We start from the raw sequence: 21948 nt of genomic DNA, 5'->3' as shown, positions 1-21948 counted from the left end.
CATCCCAGAGGCCCCTTCAGCCCATCCTCTTCTTACATGTACTCAGAAGACTATAACTATACTCAACCACACCTTTCACATTTTAGGCCAACTCCTTGCTATCAAAGAATGTGATGTCTTGAGTCTGGCACCAAGGAACCGTGTAGTTAGATGACAGATCACTGCCGGCTCTAAATAAACTGCATCCCTTCATAGTCCATTTTTCCTTTTTTTTCGTAGCTGTATATAATATGTAGCATTATAAAATATAAACGAGGACAGATATAATGAGATACTTGCTACCGAAGCCTTCTTACAGTGATGAAATGATGAAAATACTGTTTTATTTCCCTGACCGACTGCTTATTTCTCGATTATGGCGCCCCCTCTCTTGCTCGCTCGACCCTCACCGCCAGGTTTCGTCTCATGCAAATCTTTGGTCTGAGCTGGGCTTAAGAGCCTACAGCTGTTCCAGTGGCTCTGTGAGACCATAGTGAGGCACAGCATGCTAACATACTCACAATAATAAAGCTCATATGCTAATAGGGTATAATGTTTATCTTGTTCATCATAACTGGGGACACAGCTGGCCAGTGAACAGCGAGGGCCAACCTGTTCTGTGGCATCAATAAAGCCAAATTCAACTACACGTAAAAAATAACTGGACATTTTGAGGACATCATGCTTCATAGCCACGCACCACCATCATACCTGTGCCAAAGAAGCCTTTTCCCCCCATAGAATTTATTTATCATATATATTTTGTACTTATTGTCATGGGTTAGAGAGACTTTAAACAATGTATCCTGAGAGGAACACGGAGGTCTGACCAAATCTTATTGCAATCCATCAAATAATAGTTTTTATACATATTATTTATACAGTAAACTGTATATTTAGTATAGTGCAGTCTAGACTGAAGTGGATTAACCGATTGACATGTTTGTCTACCAACCTTTGATCTTTTCTCCCAGCTGGCTGCATTCGTGCTCAGAGTAGTGGACAATGGGAGGAGGGGAGGGAGGCCGGAGATGATCCTCGTTGATTTTGCGGCGGTGCCTCTCCTCTCTGGCCAACATGCGCTGCCGACACTCCCACTCATAAAGGTCGTCTCTGGCCTGAGCGAAGTCCACGTGAAGACGGCCGGAATCTTTTTTGTCTGTGCTGGAGCCCAAACGAATACGGTAACCTGAAGAGAGGAATGAGATGAGACAAATTAAGAAAAAGAAGAGGTCTAGGGGAAAGATTGACTGCAGAGATAGAGAGAAAACAGAGGACATGGATAAGAGTGGCAACAGGGTGAATCATCACCTATGAAGAACTGCTCTGATTCAGATATACAGTAAAAAGACAGAGATAAGCACAGACAGAATAACCAGCACACATATGCAGATACACACAGATAGGGAGACAAATGGCTTTATTCAAACTCACAGAGGAACATACACACAAGTATCTGACAAGGATAAATTGATCAACTTGTTCAAATAGAAAGGAACGACCTGATCTACACATCCTCTTTGTTCTCACCATATGTTCTGTTGTTGCAGCTACACTCCAGGTGTATAGACCAATAGGTAGACGGACAAAAGCTGAGCAAGTCACTTGAGCTTTTCATTCTGTATCTATACAAGTGTGAGACACTCGTAATTACACTGATAGCCCTAACAGCCTACCACCGGACACTCAAAGCTCATTCCACCTGTGTGTCGGTGTGAAGAGCAATGACACTTGTTTTGTTAATTGATTGGTCTGAAGGATCTGTGAGAGAACGGGATGGTTACAGTACAGTGTGAACTCACAAACAAGGAAACAAGCCCAGAAAGCCCCGGGCAAGCCTTTCCTCCAAACACAGATGAACACACGCTCTCAGCAGAGGAAAGTAGAGATAAATTTGGATGTCGGTGCAAGCAGAAGATAGATATGTGTGAGTTTTGGGATGTTTCTCAAGTCTACTCTCCCTGCTTAAGGCTCTCGATTTGGTTAAATATTTCATAAAGGGAGACCTCAGTGTGCAGAGGTTGCTGTAGTAGTGTGTATCTGTCTGTGTGTGAGTGTGTTTTGGGAAAAGAGGCCAGAGTGTTATGGAAAGTAGTATTTATGAGAAAGCTACACAGGTCTGTCATCTGGCTAATATATGGACTTATAGCTCCAATCTTACTGTAGGGAAGAGGTAGATGTGACACGCACACAAGCACACGCATGCGCACACGCACACCCACACACATATATTAAATAATGCAAAGAGTATTATTGCAGTGGCTGGTCTTTTAAATGAGCTTTTTGAGAAGAGGGAATATAGGGTCTGCAATCCACATAGAGAGAAGCTGCTGGATGGAGATAAAATAATAATAAAAAAAATAAATCATAAGCTGGTATAACACATCCAGCAGAGAGACTGCTTCCTCAGTCGAAGAGATAGTTCAGATTTTTGTGTGGTTGTATGAGGTACTTATCCATAGTCAGTGTGTTACCTACAGGAGATGGTGGTCAGCAGGCCCCAGTTTGCAGAAGCACAAAGGAGTACAGGCATTAAAGCTAAGAAATGTAGGATGGGGGCACCACGGGCAACAGCAAAACGTCGAACGGTTAGCTTGTTTGTGTTGTGTGACTTTGTTGAATCAGAACTCCCTTTCTCCACTATAAGTCCCACAAAACACAATCCTGACCCTAAAACTAACTGATAAAAGCAGGTGACATGCAGCATAGAGCTCAAACTCAGTCAGTTACTGAATAATCGAGAAATGAATCAACTAAAACCACTAGGAAATCTAGTACAACATTGTTAAACATTAACTGATATGTTATAAATACACTGGAGCTCAAAATTAGAAACCAAGTTATTTAAAGATGATTTATCTAAAATATTGTTATTTTTTACCGTTCAGACTTTGATAGAATATCCACTGTGGCTATACCATTGCTGTGCTAGCATGTTTTTTTTAAATAACAAAGGCATTCATTTGTTCTCTGATTTTGATCTCCAGTGTATACTATTGTGACTGCATGCATATGTGGTTGTACACTCAAACATGGTCAGGGCCTCCATTCGTAGCAGTGAAAAAGTTATTTTTCAATAGAAAGGTGTGTTCAGACTGAAAGCAAAGCAAATTTAAAAGCTATAGAAATCTGGCAATTGCAGTGAAGATGTATCCATGCAAGTTTCAGCTTGAACAAAAAGATTCTGCTTAACCTAAGCCATTAAGACTCAAATATTGAACATATAAAGACAGATACAGGAGTAAAAAGAGATGGTTATAAAGAAAAATGGCCTTGGTGAGTACTGAGTCTAAAGCCTCTTTTACACAAAGACTGCAAACCTGAAATTATTTACACATTACCCGGCAGAGCTGTGTGTGAAAACGCCAAATTAGTTGGATCGGACATTAAATGGAGTTTACCATGCCAGCTCCCTAGTACAAAGGCAGTTTAATCTTTGAGTGAGCCCAATTTCGAACTGGTTCGTCACTGCAGTGTAATCAGTACGGCTGCCCCCAAATAGTCAAACAAGCACTGGTTGACCAGAAAATACTTAGCCCACCAAAATTGTATTAGTCCATTGGTCCCAGAAAACAAACAAACATTTGGTGCCCTGTCTTGTCAAAATTAGGTGAAAATCTATGTAACTGGATGCTGGCTTAAAAGGCTGGAGGGCTTTTAATTTGAAGGGCCAGATACAGGAAAATGTGACACTTATTCACTGTCAGTGTTTTTTTTTAAGACGGCAGGTACCTTCGACATTGTGGTTACACAGTTAATAATTAATAGCAAATCATATCGGGAAAGACGTCTAAAATATGGGATCACTTTGAAAAGAACAAGGAAAACCCCCAAGAAGGTCACATGCAAACTTTGCAAGAAAAACTTTGCCCATCTATCACTCGTCCACCACAAACATGACCTACCACCTAATAATGTAAGTAACGTTTGCCTAGCTACCTGCCCATGTTCCGACCCATGGTTCGACAGTCTCCTTGCTGATTTTTTCTTACACATTCAGAATTAGAATCGGAAATAATTTGCCGGTGTCATTAACAGGCGGCAGACTTATAGCAAGCGTATATATGGGGTGTATATATGCATAGATTAGTCGAGTAATCACTCTAATGACGACCACTGGTCAACCAAGAAAATCATTGGTCGGGGACAGCCCTAGAAATCAGCCTCTTGACCAGATCCTGCACACTCTACCCTGACTTCAACTCTCTTGTTCCTTCAACTACATACTCAAAGTTTTTCCACTTTCAAACAATTTATATGAAGAGCAGCAAACTTTCCATCCATCCCCCAATCTATTTATCTATCTGTCAAATGGCTGCAAGTGAATGTGTGATACTGGAGAATTGTAGGGCTGAATGATGGATACCAGCCCTTTTATTTCCATCAGAGTAAAGGTTAACAGCTCATCATTCTTCCTTCACCTGAGGTGAAGGAGTGCCAGGGCTCTGATAGCAGTGGACTGATAATACAAGCGCTCTCTACAGATTCAATATCATCCAGGAGGGTTAGAGAGAAAGCTGTTTTCCTGTGACCTTTAGTCCCAATGTAAACCAACACATAAAAAGGACATAAAAGTTGGAGGTTGGTTGGGGTTTCAGTGAAGATTTTGAATAAAAACATCAAACTACAGTATATGTGTGACGGATGTCTAACGAGACATAAAATGTTCCTCCTAATAAAAAGACAATGAAATACCATACAGGATGGTATAATTTTTTGCACTGCTTTTAGATTGAATATACCATACAGTACCAGAGAGGGAGAAAGCCTTATCCACAGTGAACTCCTCAGCAAATCGTATATGGCAGAAGTTTTTCTTGCTCTTTCTGATGGCAGCAATATCCCCACACTGTCCAAAGACCTCCATGATGAGCTGCTCAGTGGCGTTCTCTGGCAGACCGCCAACAAATACCGTCTTACACCCTGGAGGGCGTTCTCGTGTGGCCGGAAGCGGAAGGTCTGTCAAACATGGAGAAGGAAAGAAAAGAGACAACATTATTTCAATTGAAGGTAAAACTTCTATTGTAGAAGTTGTACTTTAGTGTCTTGCACATGCAACAGTGTGGGGATACAATTGTGATTACCTCGGATATTTTGATTTTGGCTTTACACACACTTTACTTGTGTGGACTCAAAATCTGCACAAACTATAAACCCAGCAGGCTCTCTAATCACCTGCAACCAGCCAGTGCTGAGTCTTTAATATCAAACTTGACGTAAACACCTTGCCTGTCTATATTCCTAGATAATAGCAGGTCAAGGCGGCCCCGGAAAGAAGGCCAATTACGAACACAACCAAATCCCTGCTCATTGCAATAACAAGCCAGTCAGTGGTTCAGGAAAGAAAGTCTATCTCTTGCAGGGTAATGATGAGATGTCCAGTAGGGGACATATTTGACCATACCATGATGGAAGCATGTTAAGCAATAATATGTAACAATATGTTGGAATTTGTTTTTATGTTAAAGATAGAGATAATCACTTCATGCCATTTATGGCATGAAAATCAAATCCTTCTGGCCGGAGAGAGGTTGATCCCTTTGTGTCCATCGTTTGAGGCATGAAGGATGTTACTGACTGAACAAAGATAAATGTTGACTGATCTAATCTCAGAAAGATCCGGCTTTCCATGGATAAAATGAGCGACTGGTTTAGCCTGCACAAGGGAAGCTGGGAAATTGATTGATGCTAAACCATCTGGGCTTTAATGTTTGCACTGTTATCTAACCTAGAAAAGATGGTATAAAGCATAACTCATGTTTGGTGTCACTCTGGTTGGCATATTCAGTACGTCCTCATTCAAATGAATGTGATGGACAGAATATTAGAAAAACCTCCCAGTATGAAACGATATAATACAACAGCAGCCCAATTACAACCTTGATATTTACCACAAAGTTAAATCAACACCTCAAAACAATCTCAACAAAGATAAACATTATAACCATCCTGAAAATAGAATTTATTGCATGGTTGTTGTATTACACTGCATTAGTTTTAGTTAGGCGTGACTAATAAACTGGCAACTGCGTGCATTTCTCAGTAAGAAATAGATACTGCACTTGTTGTATGTGAGCTAAAAACATAAGTAAAATAACTGTTAAATTTGGGTGAAAGTAAAAAAACAAACAAACATGACAATTGATTTTGATAACGGTTTAGAATTAGGCAGCAGAGGTTTACAATGATACAGTTATATCTGGTTAAGGAAACTGAGCTACATCTGTGAAAGCAACCTTGGAAGAAAATGTTCCTTGTGTAAATGTTCAAATAAGTTGGACCAATATATTGTCTATCAAAAAATATAACACTGAAAATACCCTCCAGTTCTTACAGCAGCCATCATGAAAGTAAAGTGACATTGCTGCCTGACACACAGAACCATTTGGATTCAGCGGTTATGTGAAAAGTACCTGAAGCAGAGCTGAAATGTAAGAGTCATTCATGGACACTTTGTGCTGCTGAAAAACCACTTTCCCATGGCTATAAAGCTTTGGCCTAAACCATATGACTTTCCATCAATCATCTCCTAAATTATAAAAAAATACAGCTTACTTTTCATTCAGTACTCAAAAGGTTGGATGTGAAATTTTAAATTATGGGCCCAAGAGGAGCCGTTATGCAGTCGTGTAGCTTTAGTGCTGGAGAGCCTGAAGCAAAGTTATGGTAAAACCCATCAAAGCTACTTTATGGCTTTGTCCTCGTCATGTCACAGCCTGCTCTGGCACATGGCCCAAATGCCTTTGTCCCCTGACCTTGGCAATGATGATAGCATTAAAACTGGAACATGCACATACTCACGGCTGCTCTGCAACTCTCATACTCACAGCCAGAGAACGAACGAACGTACACACACACACACACACACACACACACACACACACACACACACACACACACACACACACACACACACACACACACACACACACACACACACACACACACACACACACACACACACACACACACACACACACACACACACACACACACACACACACACACACACCCCTTTAGGACAGCACCAAGGTGATCGTTTCCCTGCCTTTACTTTGCAGTCAGCTAAAACATGCTGCGCTTCATTGCCCGATTCAGCATTAAATTACAATTTCTGACAGAGTATGGATGATGAGCGAGGAGGAAAATATAAAAGGACAACAAGGTAACAATCTGACATTAAGCTGACATCCTTGCTTCATAAAAGCCTGCTTTTGGAAACAAACGTTTTTTCCCCCCAAACACACTAGAGCTGTGAATGCATTACCAAATGTTTGGCTTTGAAAGGAGGATGAAATCCATATTGGGGACTTTTTAGAAATGTAGGCACGTAGACAGAAGGGTTCTGAAGGACATCTTTGGTCTTTTACTTGAGGGTAATTACAGACAGGCAACCCTGACATTGATGAAAAAGTGCTAGGAAAAAAGTGCCGGTGGAACTGATGACCATTAAAGACACTCACAAAGTAATTCCCTGAAGCAGCGAATGAAATGTAGGTCTTCAGCATTAAGGGGCTAGAGAGGAATATGTGTTGTGTTGGTGTGTATGGGAGTCTTACAGAAGACAAAGTAAAATCAGTTTTCTGTATTAAGAGAAGAAGAAAATGTCCAAACCCTGTATGAACACAAAAACTGGAGGTACTGGAAGAGGTGCTCACTGACAGTGTGTGTTGCTAACACAATGATTCTTGTATTGATTAACAGTCATTACTTAAGACAAATCAACTATTGTTTATGTAAGCAGTCCGATCATTTCAAATTAGTCAAATAACAAAATTTAAAAAATTGTCAATATTTGATAAGTCGTCAATTCATCCAAAAGTCCTTTTAACTCAATGATTGCGATGTGATTGGCTTTTTTTTTTTTTTTAATTGTATATCTTTGTGTTTTGGATGGTTGGTTGGACACAACAAGCAATGTGAGGATGTCGTTTTGGGCTAAAGGAATTTGGGAACTCCACACACAGATTTTTTTTCATTTTCAAACTTGCAATCTTCAGCTCCAACCAATGCTTACTCAAACGACATCACTTGAGGCATTTCATTTTGCACATCTCCTTCTTAAGCACAAAAGGCTTTTTATAAGTTTGTTCACATATGCTGTAGCACAGGCTCGTCTAAATGTGTAAATCACACGCACGCACGCACGCGCACACACACACACACAGGCACGCGCGCACACACACACACACACACACACACACACACACACACACACACACACACACACACACACACACACACACACACACACACACACACACACACACACACACACACACACACACACACACACACACACACACACACACACACACACACACACACACACACACACACAGCTATAGGATATATAAGAAAAGATAAAGAAAGCTTCAAAAACAAATGTAGTAATGAATATCTAAGTCACAACATGTAGGAGAAACATAAAGATGAAGATGCAATTATGAATAACGCATGAATATAGAGAGAGATACTGAGTTTCAGTGCTGTTCAGTTTAAGGTCACTGATGAGGAAGCCGCATACACTGTCCATGGTGGGGTAAAAGTGGGTCCTGCTTCCTGTGATAGCTGCCATATGCAACCTGCTCTATCCCCATCACACACAAAGCTATTGCCCGCTGGACACACACACATAACACACAACAATTACCTTAGGAAATAGAGCACTGACTCACAATCATCCTCTAACTTATCACACAACACAGAGAAATAACACAGAGCAACATTCCTGTTCATGTTTTCTCCCTATTGTTTCGTTCCCTTCATATTCATATTCAAACGACTCATGCTACTCCTTTTAAAAAATACATTTTAAAAAAGACGCATGTCGGCTATCTTTTGCGGCCCCCTGCGTTGTTCCCTGTGGTGAAGCTTTATCACACTGTGACCCCCTTAGAAAAACCCCAGAGGCTTCAATTAAAGCGGAAACCTACCAGTGAGCCAAGAAATCTCCTCAACGGCTCTGCTTCTGGGTGAATGTCCTCCCATCTGTACAAAAAAATAACTGTTGCCTTAAATTCCTACCCTGAAATGCTGTTATTTAGATGGCACTCCCTTCTTTCTCTTTTAATGTTTAATGTCTGCTACTGAGGAATGTCTTCTTATTGGTTTCAAAGCACGGTTTTGACACCCTCTTGGTCTATTGTTGGAGGCAGCATCTTTCAAAAGTACTTTTCTTTCATGTTGGGAGTAAATTGGCTTCTCCTGAAGACTAACTTTTCGACCCACTCATCTACGGCGCACTTCTCGCCTTAAAGGTGACATAAAGGGAAGAATAGAGTAGAATAGAGTAAGACAGAGAAAAGGTGAGTGAGAATGAAACTGTGGCCGAAAATATCTCAAAGATTTATCAAGATGTTGTTGTAGAGAAGATGGGAGGAAGGGTTAAAGAGAAAGATATCTTTCAAGCAGCTTAGTGCCCCACATTATATCTTAACTCACCATTGGGTGGATGCTTTTATCCAAAGTGCTTTACAAGAAGCAGGAGTGCTTAAATTTTGAGTGTGAGAGGCCCATAGGAGACGGAGTCCTTAACCTTAGCAGTGTACGTGCAATCTGTAGCCGCTGAGCTGCATACAGTATGAATCCCTGTTTAGGATTCTTTTTTAAAATCTCTCTTTAGGTTCTTGGCTATTTATTTAGTTGTTTTTTTTCATACACAAAATAAAATGCCTCAGAGGGTGATGTGAAGGCTTGAACTTGGGAATAACTATCTTTTCGTGACAGGGTGATTCTGTACCTGCAAATGAATCAAAAACACAGATGTGCTTACACTGGGAAAGAGTGTAACCTTAGGTCATACAATGAGTGTTTATGTCGGGTTCTTGTGTTGTGAAGTTGAGCGGTGCAACTTCAAATTTAGCCTCAGGATTAGAATGAACTTGAATGAATGAATTAATGGCTTTTCTTTTTTATCCATGTGCTAATCTTTGATCGTTAGCGTGCAAAGGCCTAAAGGTGCGAGGGAAATATAAATTTATTGTGTATGATACAGTTTTCCGTCTGCATTAAAGTGATATACTAAGGGTGAACACTGAACTCAAACGCACTTGGTATCAAGGGCAGACTCCCACACTGGTTGTAGAATGGAGCTCTCACTTATAATCTAAGTTGAGGTAGATGTGCGAGGCTGCCTTGAAAAAGAAAGACAGTAATCTATAACGGAAACGGAGGAAGTTCCTCCCAGAGGGAATGAACACTGGGATCACGTTTAATTATTTACAGAACGCAAGTGTGAAGGAAATGCTGTGTTTTCAGAAGGTTGTTTTTTATTTTTTAAGATAACAATATCACATAATATAATAATATAGCTTGATAAAATAACTGAACATTTATTGTGAAAGCATTAAGTTTAGTTTATTTGCATTAGTGAATATCAAAAAATGTCATATAACAATATATATATATATATATATATATATATATATATATATATATATATAAATTATAAGATTATAAAGCAGAGATTATTTTCCTTTTACAATATGTTCTGTTTGACTTTAGTCAGGATGTAATTTCAACCAAATGAGAAGAAGAGTCCCATGGTTACTGTATGACCCTTATGTCTGATTGAAAACTGACCTCATGGGAGGATGAGGATTATATGACTGCCTGGTGATTTTACAATAGAACCTTACAGTATTTGGGACATTTCCCACTTATACATAAAAGTACTAATTTGGAAAAGAAAAATATCATATTGTGTGATGTTAAGTTTCCATATAACCAGATGGGGATGTAAATTAGACACCTGGCAAATCAAGGGACTCCATTACAATGATGCAAAAACACTATAAAGCCCAAAGTGTCATCAAGCAGTCCTGAGTCTTTGCAACATTACCCACAATGGCCCAATACACCAGAGATATTGAAAGCAACATAACCTCAGTATAAATGGTATAAAGAAATCATCTCACAGCATATATTGTCATATACTCTCATTTAGGTATTTTGCTATTGAGATAAGAACTAATACATTTGTACTGCATCTTGGGATAAATCCCAGTGGCATTTTATGAAAGGCTATAAGGGGGACTGGACTCGTTGTCACAGAGGCAATGGCCCCTGTGAGAGCCATCCCAGAACCACCACTGTAGTGTTGGAAAGGTGTTCAGTCCCTATTGCACTCCTCTGTTTTATATCATATTGGCTGTTACGCTTTTGATGACCTGCTATTTCATGCGGTCAACACATGTTGCCAACATATTCTTCTGGTCTCCTAGGCCATATAAACATAGACTTATAAGAATTCCTTAATGTTTGCATGTGATTTCATTGCTATACATGTGTTTGCTGTTGACAGTTTGATGTTTAACATTACTGTGTCATGTCTTTGTGTTTAATAATAATGTCAGTACTATTTGTAGTCTCATAATGCACTGTAGATGTGGATATAGAAAGATCATAGAGCACGGAGGACATAACCCAATTATCATGAGTCATCTATAATGGCCCACAGGGGACATTACTGTAGCTACAGTATGATAAATAATGACAATTTAACAGTTTAATTATGAGAGCATTGCCATTTCACCCTTTATTTCATCCCCTATTTTGTGCCTGTCATTGAAAAAATGTCCATATATGTGTTTGTCCGGGCAAAAAAAGAGCATGGTTGTACATACATATGTAACAGCTATAGCCTAACAGAAACCTTCTGAACTGGAAGTAGTATGTGGAAGAATCTGGGGTCATCAGGTAATTAAGTAGATTTGACCCCTTAAACGTGAGTTGGGAGGAGAGAGGAGATGCAGTATGTGATATAGAAAGAAAAGAGCGAGAGGGAGCACATATGGTACTGTAGAGCAGGTGAAGAGAGATTAAGAAGAAATACAGCGATAAGGGTGAGTTGAGCGACGGAGGAGGACAGAGTCCATCACCTCTTCGGCCTGCCATATTGAAAACAGCAGCACTCTGTTCTGTGTTCACAGAGGTCACTCCTGCAATTATACATTCACAGACATCACACGAGTACACGCCTGCATGCAAACACACACCTTTAGACCCCCTCCATTCCTTCCTGATAAAATGTATATGCAAATCAGCTACGCTCTGCTAGATAGAGGAACTAAGAGGTATTAAAGGTGACATCAAGGAAAAATACTCACTTTTTCATAGGTGGTGCATAGGTGTCTATCTAGAGCCAGAGTTTGAGATCAGTCATAGATAATGCACACTACTGTATTGAAAAATTAAACATGCTCCAGTGCTTTTGCAATGTTTGTATCTGTTACAACAGCAGTGATGAGTTACTATAGGACTTACTGGGGTTAGGAGGAAACAGTGTGCAGCTCTTGCAGTGGATGATCTCCTTGACAACTGAATCCTGGGAGAGGGGCGGGGGCGCCAGACCCAAACATGGCATCATGGGATTTATGGGGGTAATGCCAGTCATCAGCCTGAGACTGGGGTCAAAATCTAGAGTCAGGAGACAGACATGGATGAGAATACATAGCAAGTAAAAACAGCAGCTGCTGGGGAAGCAGTGACACAGTGCACACACATTAAGAAATTAGCTTTTGTCTCTTAACTGCTATTCAGTCCCAGCTAACCTTTACTGTGACAACATTTGAGCACATGCTGGCTGTTTCATGTTCCATTTTCACATTGTGTACTTCCTCCATGAACACAGAGCTACAATTCTGTCAACAGTGGTGACACACAAGCAGTGAATAAATAACTAAATAGATCAGCCACCCATGAATAAATCATCTGACGAAACACATGAATATCTGAACTATTTTTACTTTCTCTCTTTCTTTTTGTCTCCCTCTCTCTCCCTCTCCCCCCTCTCCCTCCCCTGCTGGTGTCTGTTTTCCTTTCTTGAATTTTGCAATCCCTCTCTCCTCCTCCTTAGTCTTTGAATGATGACCTGTAACATTAGAAACTAATTTCAGAAAAAAACCCAGATGCTATATATTTACAGATACTGATTTAGACTGCACCTGGGCACTCACAAACACACATTCATACTCTTGCACGCATTCCCATTTTTGATATGGAAATACATTGTCCTCTCCCATGAGTCTCCACTGCACCTGCAGCAGACAGCGCCAGAGAAAGGATGTCATTGTGTGCATCTGTGTGTGTGCATGCAATGCTGTGCATGCCAAGTCTCATTCCCATGAGTTACAAAAACTTGACTGAGACTAAACTGGAATGAAACCACAACAAAATGATGCAATGATAGCTCAATAGGCCTGCCATGAAAGTTGTTATTTCTGGAGGAAACAGAAAAAGATAAATCTAATTTGAATATGAAGCAGAGTAGTGGGAGGGATGGAAAAAGTTATCAGTGACATGATGATTGAAACACTATAAAGATGAAGAGCCAGGCGAGCCAAGTGGCTAATCAGGAGAAACAGGAAGATTCCCGTTGGCCTAGGTGGTTGCTGGAAACTGTGTAGCACGATCTTGCTTGTCTTATCAACCCTCTGTGATACATGTTAGTTAGCATAATACATGTATCGACATTTATAAGTCTATGTGCTGTTTTTAGCTCAGAGAGAGTCCATCAAGCTGGCAGCCACCATGTGCAAACAGACGGGTCTGTAAAGCTTGCCCAAGTATTCGAGTATTGTAATACTCAGGTTTATGTATAGAGCTAAACGATAAAGAAAGTCAAAGACAGTAACATTCAGTGTTATTAACGATTGCTAAGTTATATTCTATTCTATCACAAACAGCTGCATTTGCTAACTGAGCAGCACTTCATTATTTATTGACAATATTTAATTCAATACAATTGTATTTATAGTGCCAAATCAAAACAAATATTATCTCAAGACACTTTACATATAGAGTAGGTCAAGACCACACTATATGACTTATTTGTGGATATACAATATTCATGTGTTATGTTACTTTTAGTTGCTTGATAATTTAATTTAACGTGCAGTGAACAATGCAAATGTTACACTGTAAAATGAGGATTTGTTTACACCGGTCTGTCAGGTGAAAGCTACACTCATTTGCACAGAATTGGATGATATTCTAGAAAAATTCACTGTAAATAAAAAGGTTGTAGCGAACAGTGCACTATAGCGGAATTACATAGTGAAGCTATAATTACAGTATATATCCAGAATAAAAGGATGTGAACTAAGGGGGGCTGGTCTGAGGCATCAAAGTCCTGGGCTGAAAATGAGTCTCACTCCGGCCCTGTGAAGAGCTGTGAGACAGAAGAGCTGTGTCTCCTGTTGATGACCCCGACATCCGTCTTTAGCCAGGTGACAGAGGGTGAGGAGGCAGGTAATAATGATTACACTGCGTGGACGGTAGAGCGATGAATGACTTGTGGTGATGTGGAGGAGAAGAAGATGGATAACACGGAGGGAGAGGTAAGGGTGAAGCAGTAAAAGAGAAACAGAGCCATAAAAGCTGATCCAATTGTTACCACGGCATACCAGGGTATACTGTTAAAACCATTCAAGTTGTATCTCTGTATCTGTCCGAGTGGTCGCAGATGTCGCTAATTGATATCAGTATTTGTTGAGATAGAAAAACAATCACTGGCTGCTGTATAGCAAACCTGTTCTGCAATGTATCACTTTCCCAATATCCATGTTGGGTTACTGACTGTCTGCTCGTCATTCTGTCTGTCTGTATTTTGTTTGGCAGCTGCCTCATATTTAAGAGTCAGAAGGGCAAATTCACAAAGAATGGACTGCAGCTGCTGATATTACTACATGTCTCAAGGTCTAATTCATAAAATATATTGCACATTTTGCATATGTTATTACAGTGAAGTATAAATGTTACCTTTGTGCCAAGAGGAGCACAGTAGGGAGGAAAACAGCAGAGAGGAAAGGACCAGGAGCTACAGGCTCTGACCAACCAGTTGCAGAAGCATTACTCAAAACGTCAGGCTAGCAATTTAAAGATGACGAGAGGAACCGTATTCGGGATTTCATATCACAGTCTGTCACAGTGCTGTTGGTGTCTTCAATCGCACACCATCAGACTGTAAAAGAAGATTTCATGAATTGAAGTGGAGGATACCCTTTATAAATGCGCTTCAGTTACCAAAAAACTCTCTGATGCTTTAGATCTCATGTTTTTAGGTCCTTCTATCATCTGATGTGAAAATAACAGATTTTCCCAGTCACAGAGATAAAAATGCATGCATGGCTGCTGACATCTCTGTCAGCTGACATGGAAAACAGACTGGATGGCAACAGGGGAAGCTGTGCCAGTATCTGCTTCATGAGTTTAGCTAACTTCCGTAACATTCGACACAGGAACTGAGAGCATCAGAGGAGCAAGCAGACACAATGCTGAAGAAAGGTGATTCAGTACACCGCACTTCTCTGTCTCCCCATATTTCCCCATTCCCTTCTCTATTCCTTTTTCTTTTCCCCTATATTATTTCATGTTTTGTAAAGCCAAATAGATTTCTATCGCATGGTCTCTTTTTTTTCCACTCCCAATCTGCTCCTGAAAAAAAACATAGTCAGATCTGACCACCATGACAAGGAGTCAATGTTACATTATCAATCTGATACCGTTGACCATTGCAGTTTGGTAATGCTGGGGATTAGCACTTAAGACGAAGACACAGCATTCATCCTACCATATCAACGGTTGATACTGTCTACTGCCATACATATTATAAGTCATAATTATATTACCAGTATTATCGTAGTTGTTAATGTTGTGGTTTTTGGGCATCTCTGGGTCTCTCTCTCTGTCTGTCTCTCTCTATCACTTCCCCCGTTTAATGACAGATGGCAGTCAACCATAGCCCCTAGGGTCTGCCTGCCTGTTAAAAGCTTTTTTTTGTTGCCACTGTTGCTGTTAAGTGTTGCTGTTTGCTCATGGGGGAATTGTTAGTTCTTTGTTAATCATACATAAATCATAGAGTGTGGTCTAGACCCACTCTATATGGAAAGTGTCCTGAGATAACTTTTGTTGGAATTTGACAAAACAAATATAATTGAATTGTATTGAGCAATAGAAGAAGAGTTCAAGAAAAGCAATTAATTCATAACTCAAAGGCACCTTCAGTCACAAAAATGTTGAAACCAAGTGGGAGAAGCATGGACGTGGACACTATTGTTACTCTGTGCATGCATGACTTTTCATAATCACTGGCATTTCATACTGGTAGGGTATTTTTTTTTTTTTGGATTTGATTTATATAGCGCCTTTCTCTGTACTCAAGGCGCTTTAGTCCAGGTTCCATTCAGTCACACAGACATACATGGTGGTGGTTAACTACGATAGTAGTCACAGCTGCCCTGGGGCAAACTGACGGAAGCGTGGCTGCTAATCAGCGCCTACAGCCCCTCCGACCACCTCCTCAAACATACAGCAGTCATACACGTTCACAGAGGACATGGTTTACATCCTGAGTGTATGACCAGTTGTCTGAAAATGTGAGATATGAGCATGTTTTAAAAACTGAGTGTGAGACTGTGTTTTATTAATACAAATACAAATTATCATCAATGTAATTTTATGTCAAAATGTGATCCTGTCTCTGTCGTCGAACTGGTTCTCTGTACTTTTCGTGCTTTCTGTACAAAGGACTAAATAAGGCACTGTCTGATCCAAAAAAAAAACATAGAGATCAGAAAAAAGGTCATCTACAGGGTTACATCCCAGCTTCACCTGCTTTGAGCACTCTGATCTCAGGTCAGCTCACTACTTTCAACAGACATGATCTGACTGCTCAGGGCTGAGTAACTCTGTGTGTATGGGCTTCCTTCTACACCTGCACATTTCTGTATTCTAACTTTGTTTATCTGTTTTGTTCCGTGGCAATCCCATCAGACTCCAAGTTGATATTCCACTACACAAGCAAAAATACAGCAGAACATTTTGATTATTTGTTGCGTTTACAACTTAAATTCTGTTTAGGGGCAAATTAAGTTTGTATTTAGAGTAAGAAGTAATCTGATTAGGAGCATGACAGACCCCCCTCAGATGAAGCACTTGAGTGTCTGTATTAACATTTGTTATGCTTTGCTTTGCTTTTTATGTGTCAATATGATAATTATAAACAAGACTCGCTCAGAAATCTGGCCGCCAGACACAAGTGTTTGGGCATTTCCGGATTGTGTCGACTATATGTGGAGCGACACTTAACGCAGCTTTCATAGACCCTGTTTTCATTTGGTAACTACATATGTACTGAGTGATCGACAGTGGACAGCTCTAACGACAGGTGAAAACACTCTGAGGATGCATTGGATATATTGCTACAGATATTCATGTTCTCTTGCAGTATCAGCCATTGCTATTGACAAGTCGGAGTATAAATAAACACATTTATTTCCTAAAAATTCTTCACAATTAAAGACCCCCATTGTTTTGTTATTCAAATGGTTTTATTGTGACACAGCAAAATCAGGAAATAGGGCTGCAGTATCTTCACATGATGGAAAACTATTTATATGTTCATAAAATACAACCGAAATTCAAAACACATTACACACAAACACGCCTTTTGTGAGAAAGAAAAGTCGGAAGTAGGAAATCTCTTTTTCCATGAGTCATCTCATGTTTCTGTAATAATGATTTGTGTGAAATAAGAGCAAGAATTGAAATTCACACGCAACACAACATTAACAAAAACAATTTTTCATTCAAATATATAGGTTAGCTACCTGTAAACAGAAATTATGTAAGTGTTGATTTAAATACAGAGAGGGGAAGTGGAATCAGATCACAAGTGGTCACTGAAGACGCATGTGGATAGGCATGCCGCAGCCAGTAGTGAACAGACAGACAGAGCTTTCCACCTGTGATCGGATCACACAGATGGATGTTTTACAAGGTGGCAACAGCCACATACAGTGCGTTTACATGCAGTACATCAGTAACCCCAAAATAGCCTTACCCTGGTTTAGGGAATGATCGGATTATTTAAGTTCCCCAAGCAAGATGTTGGAGATCTTCTACCAGCCGGTTGTTGCCAGCGCCATTTTCTTTGCTGTGTTGGGCCAGCAGCATCAGAGCCAGCGAAACCAACAAACTTGATAATATCATCAAGAAGGCTGGCTCTGTGCTTGGTCTCAGGCTGGAGTATTTTGAGTCCACGGTGGAGAGGAGAACACTGAACAAACTGTTATCCATCATAGACAATAATCAGCACCCTCTCCATCACACAATGGTCAGACAGCGGAGCACCTTCTCATACAGACTGAGCACGCTCTTTACATGCGCAAATAATGTGGGTACTGAAGGATATTACTAGGTCTGTTAACCGGGGTATGAGAACCCAGATTTTACGGCGTTTACATGGGGTTTAAGAAACGGGGTATGCCCTTAACCCGATTATAATCAGGGTTTTAAACTGCATGTAAACGCACTGACTAACGTTACCTTTGGATGCAGACAGGCAGAAGTTGGGGCTAGTTGTGCTACAAATGGATCCTAATTACTCCAGATACACTGCGCCTTGCGGACCACCGTCCACAGCTCCACAACTACTTTAGGGATTGACATGGAATTTGATGCAGGCATTCACAGTCCTCAGAGGATGAAACCGAATGACTTTGGTAATCCTGTCATTTTTTACAGGGGTTGTGAGGTTGACATTTATGGTTTCAGTGAACTGACTTGACATACATTCATGTTCCCCTCAGGATATTGTACAGATCCCTTAACTTTACAGACATTATTAGGTTAAAAGTTAAATTTATCCAGTACTTTGATTAATCACCAAAAACCTGCAAAAGTAAAGACATTCCCACCTGCGTTAGCCTTTGAAGCCTTCAAATCAAAACACTATTGTAATGGGATTTAAAAAACTTGTTTGTGATCACTCCTTCATGATGTAAATATTCACACTTAGTCATCGTAACCACAATGATTAAGTCCATTTTATAGCATTCACCTAAAACAAGAGTCACATTTTTTCCAACACCTATCAATCTACACAAAAACACAACGACAACATGTGCTTACAAGTCCTGAAAGAGCATGTGTATGTACAGAGAGCAGCAGCAGAAGAGACGTGCTTGATGGGATATTATTTACTGTCTGTTCTTCCAGGGGATTTTCAGCTGCTCCAGCTCTGTCATCGCCATGGCAACAAGGGCGCTTCAGCCCGGAAGTCATGCTTTATGTTTCATCACTAACAGTGCGATGACCCAGTGTTTGAGTGGTTTCGGTGCAAAAGGGGTCTGTAGTGAGAAACTCCTCTGAGTCTCAGAGATCATGAAAGTGCCCTTAAACAAAAACATCAAGAGAAACCTTCTAGCTCTCCGACCACCCACACAAGGCCGCCAGTCTCTATGTCTGGTTATCTCTGATCTCTTTTTCTCTTGCTCACGGTTGGACTTTGTTTTTTTGTGTTTTTAAATCCATTCGTCTTTGTGTGATCCTTCATTACTGTACATGCTGCTGCTCTAAAGCATTTACACACAATGTTAAATATTTTCTGGAGGTTTGTATTTAAGTCTTAAAAGCAAATACATTAAGTTAAATTAAAAAAATAAGCTTCCAGGTGATACCGATGCACTGATTCTACCCTGACACAACCTCCCCTCCCCCTTTTTCCTCTGCAAACTGTGTTTCCAAAGTTAATGTTCCCTCTCAGAAGAGTTAGCGAATAGAGGTGAAAGGCACACACACACACACACACACACACACACACACACACACACACACACACACACACACACACACACACACACACACACACACACACACACACACACACACACACACACACACACACACACACACACACACACACACACACACACACACACACACACACACACACACACACACACACACACACACACACACACACACACACACACACAGGTATGCTGGGTAATGTGGGTAATATTTTCTGATGAAGAGACATGCCTAAGCCTCCTGGATCTTGGCCTTTTATTCACCCTGCCAACTGTCCTCCCATCTGCATCTCCATTACCCTCCTAATCTCCGCCAGACATCTCTCGAGAACCCATCTATTTCTATTAACCATGAAAAATTCTTCATTTGATTTACTACATTGTGACAGATATAAGTTTATCGCATTTGTTCTGCATAGATTGTACCTGTTAAACTCTATGAAATATTTATGAACCACAATCGTCATGATTAATTTTTACACTTTTCATATTCCCAAGACATTATCGTATAGGATATTAATCTCAGCCAGTAATATCAATCTCTCACTGATCGCTGCAGCGAATCTCACGCAGGGTATGAGAATGTGTGTGTACAGTATGTCCATGTATGTACAGTATGTCCATGTATACAGTAACTGATGTGTGCCAAGCAAACACAGCAGAGACAACTGCGGGAGACTCCCCTCCTCCTTTGAGCCATTTTGTTCATTCAAAAATACTAATAGCCGAGTGAATGTGACGCTTGAAAAAAAATGCATTTTTGTGTGTGAAGGCATTGTGCATACAGTATGTGTGTATGTATGTGTGAATCAAGGAGAAAGAGAGTAAATTCTTCCACATATCTTCCTTCATCTTATAAGCAGCTGCCTTGCTACTTCTGTTCAATAGGATTTCTAATCAGAGTACAAACCAGCCAATCAGTGCCATTATTGCTTGTAATAGAAACTATTTCTACGAGGAAAAAAGTATCTTAAATGCCCTTGTTGTGCTGGAGTGCTGTAAGTTAACAGAAGTGCTTTATTATTTGAACACACAGTGAGCACTAAAGTAGAGATACATTGACTGCTCATTATTCCAGGTGATTCTGACCTCTGGCCTCTCAAAGGGGCAACATAGCATTGGAGATCACGTCTGGAGTCAATACATCCCATACTTAAATAAAGGGCAGTGCTTTGCCCCACAGTATAACAGCGATATACTGGACAGCACTACACAATATAAAAGGATATCTACAACCTTCAGAAAGCCACATTGAACATGTTTTGATGTTTTGTGGAATTTAATTTAAGTTAAGGACAAAAAAACAAGGCTGTACAACAGGCCTATTACTGAAAGAACATAACTAATTACAGTGGTGATAGCTATGAAAGGGCTGCATGAGAAAATAAAAAGCCGAAGAAAATAAGTGTTATGAGGCATGAAATCAATTTAGGTTTAGGTTAAAAGCTGGCAGCAAGTATACTGTTTAACAATAATATTTTTTTTTCATAAAAATTTACATCCAGGGTAAATAATCACTAATCATTTGACAGTTTAATTCACTCACACTATGCTGCTCTGCCACTGGCCGTTAGTTTCAGTTGAACATCCTGTTGCTACCAGCAACCACTGCAGGCAATGTTCCAATTCCAGCAGTTTTGGTTAAAAGTCCCATTTGGACAAGTTTACCATTAGGGAGGGGAGGAATGTAATATTCACCGCACTCCAATGTAATTTAACTCACTGTTCTGGACATTTTAACTTTCACAACATTACAGGATATGGTCTGTAATAGAGATTCTGCAGGACTAGCAAGTACCCATCTGTGGCTGATATTAGAACAACCCACTGGATGAGTTTTTAAGGGGTCTCGCTTCCTTGATAGCTATTACTTTTTTTCCATCATCATATTGGTTCCAATATAGGCTTACTGTATATGTGGATGTTAAAATTTTTTCGTCACTTTTACCTTAAGACATTACAGAGGGTGACAACTGAACAGCACCACCAGAACCAGGGCATAGCTGCCATCTATGGAGGACCTCTACACCCAGATGGAGGAAGAAGGTCAACAGGACTATCAAGGAGACCCCGATCAGCCCAGTCACAATCTGTTCTCTCTGCAGCTGTCTGGCAGATAGTACCGTAAGACCAGGCTCAGGGACAGCTTCATCCCCCAGGCAGGAAAAGACTTTTGAAGCCTTGAACTCATCACTATTGTCATTTTACTTTTCTGTTTATATCTTTGTATAGCTGTTTTATTCCTGCTTCCTGCCCCCCTATTCCTGGTGCTCTTGCTCAGACTACAGTGGAGATCCAAATTAGAAAAACAACTAATACAGTCTTGATTTATTTTTAAATACTGTCATTTTCTATTGTTTAGGATTTGATAGAA

At 40.2% G+C, this 21948-nt stretch overlaps 1 protein-coding gene across 1 annotated transcript in view; it reads right to left on the bottom strand.

The window, feature by feature from the left end:
* Nucleotides 1–21948, bottom strand: part of LOC310948715 (ecto-NOX disulfide-thiol exchanger 2-like) — a gene marked incomplete at its 3' end in the record, with an annotated part of 123526 nt that overhangs the window by 39035 nt on the left and 62543 nt on the right. Inside the window, exons 4-6 of the mRNA XM_083915933.1 lie at nucleotides 12247–12399; nucleotides 4732–4938; nucleotides 935–1168 (exon numbers count right to left, since the gene is read on the bottom strand). Of these exons, the coding sequence (XP_083772059.1) occupies nucleotides 935–1168; nucleotides 4732–4938; nucleotides 12247–12399 (594 nt within the window). The remainder of the gene's footprint in view (nucleotides 1–934; nucleotides 1169–4731; nucleotides 4939–12246; nucleotides 12400–21948) is intronic.

This window comes from Echiichthys vipera, assembly GCF_963691815.1.
Source record: "Echiichthys vipera genome assembly, chromosome: 6".
NCBI lineage: Eukaryota > Metazoa > Chordata > Actinopteri > Perciformes > Trachinidae > Echiichthys > Echiichthys vipera.
The sequence above is the reverse complement of the archived record's forward strand: the minus strand, read 5'-3'. Positions and strand labels throughout refer to the sequence as shown.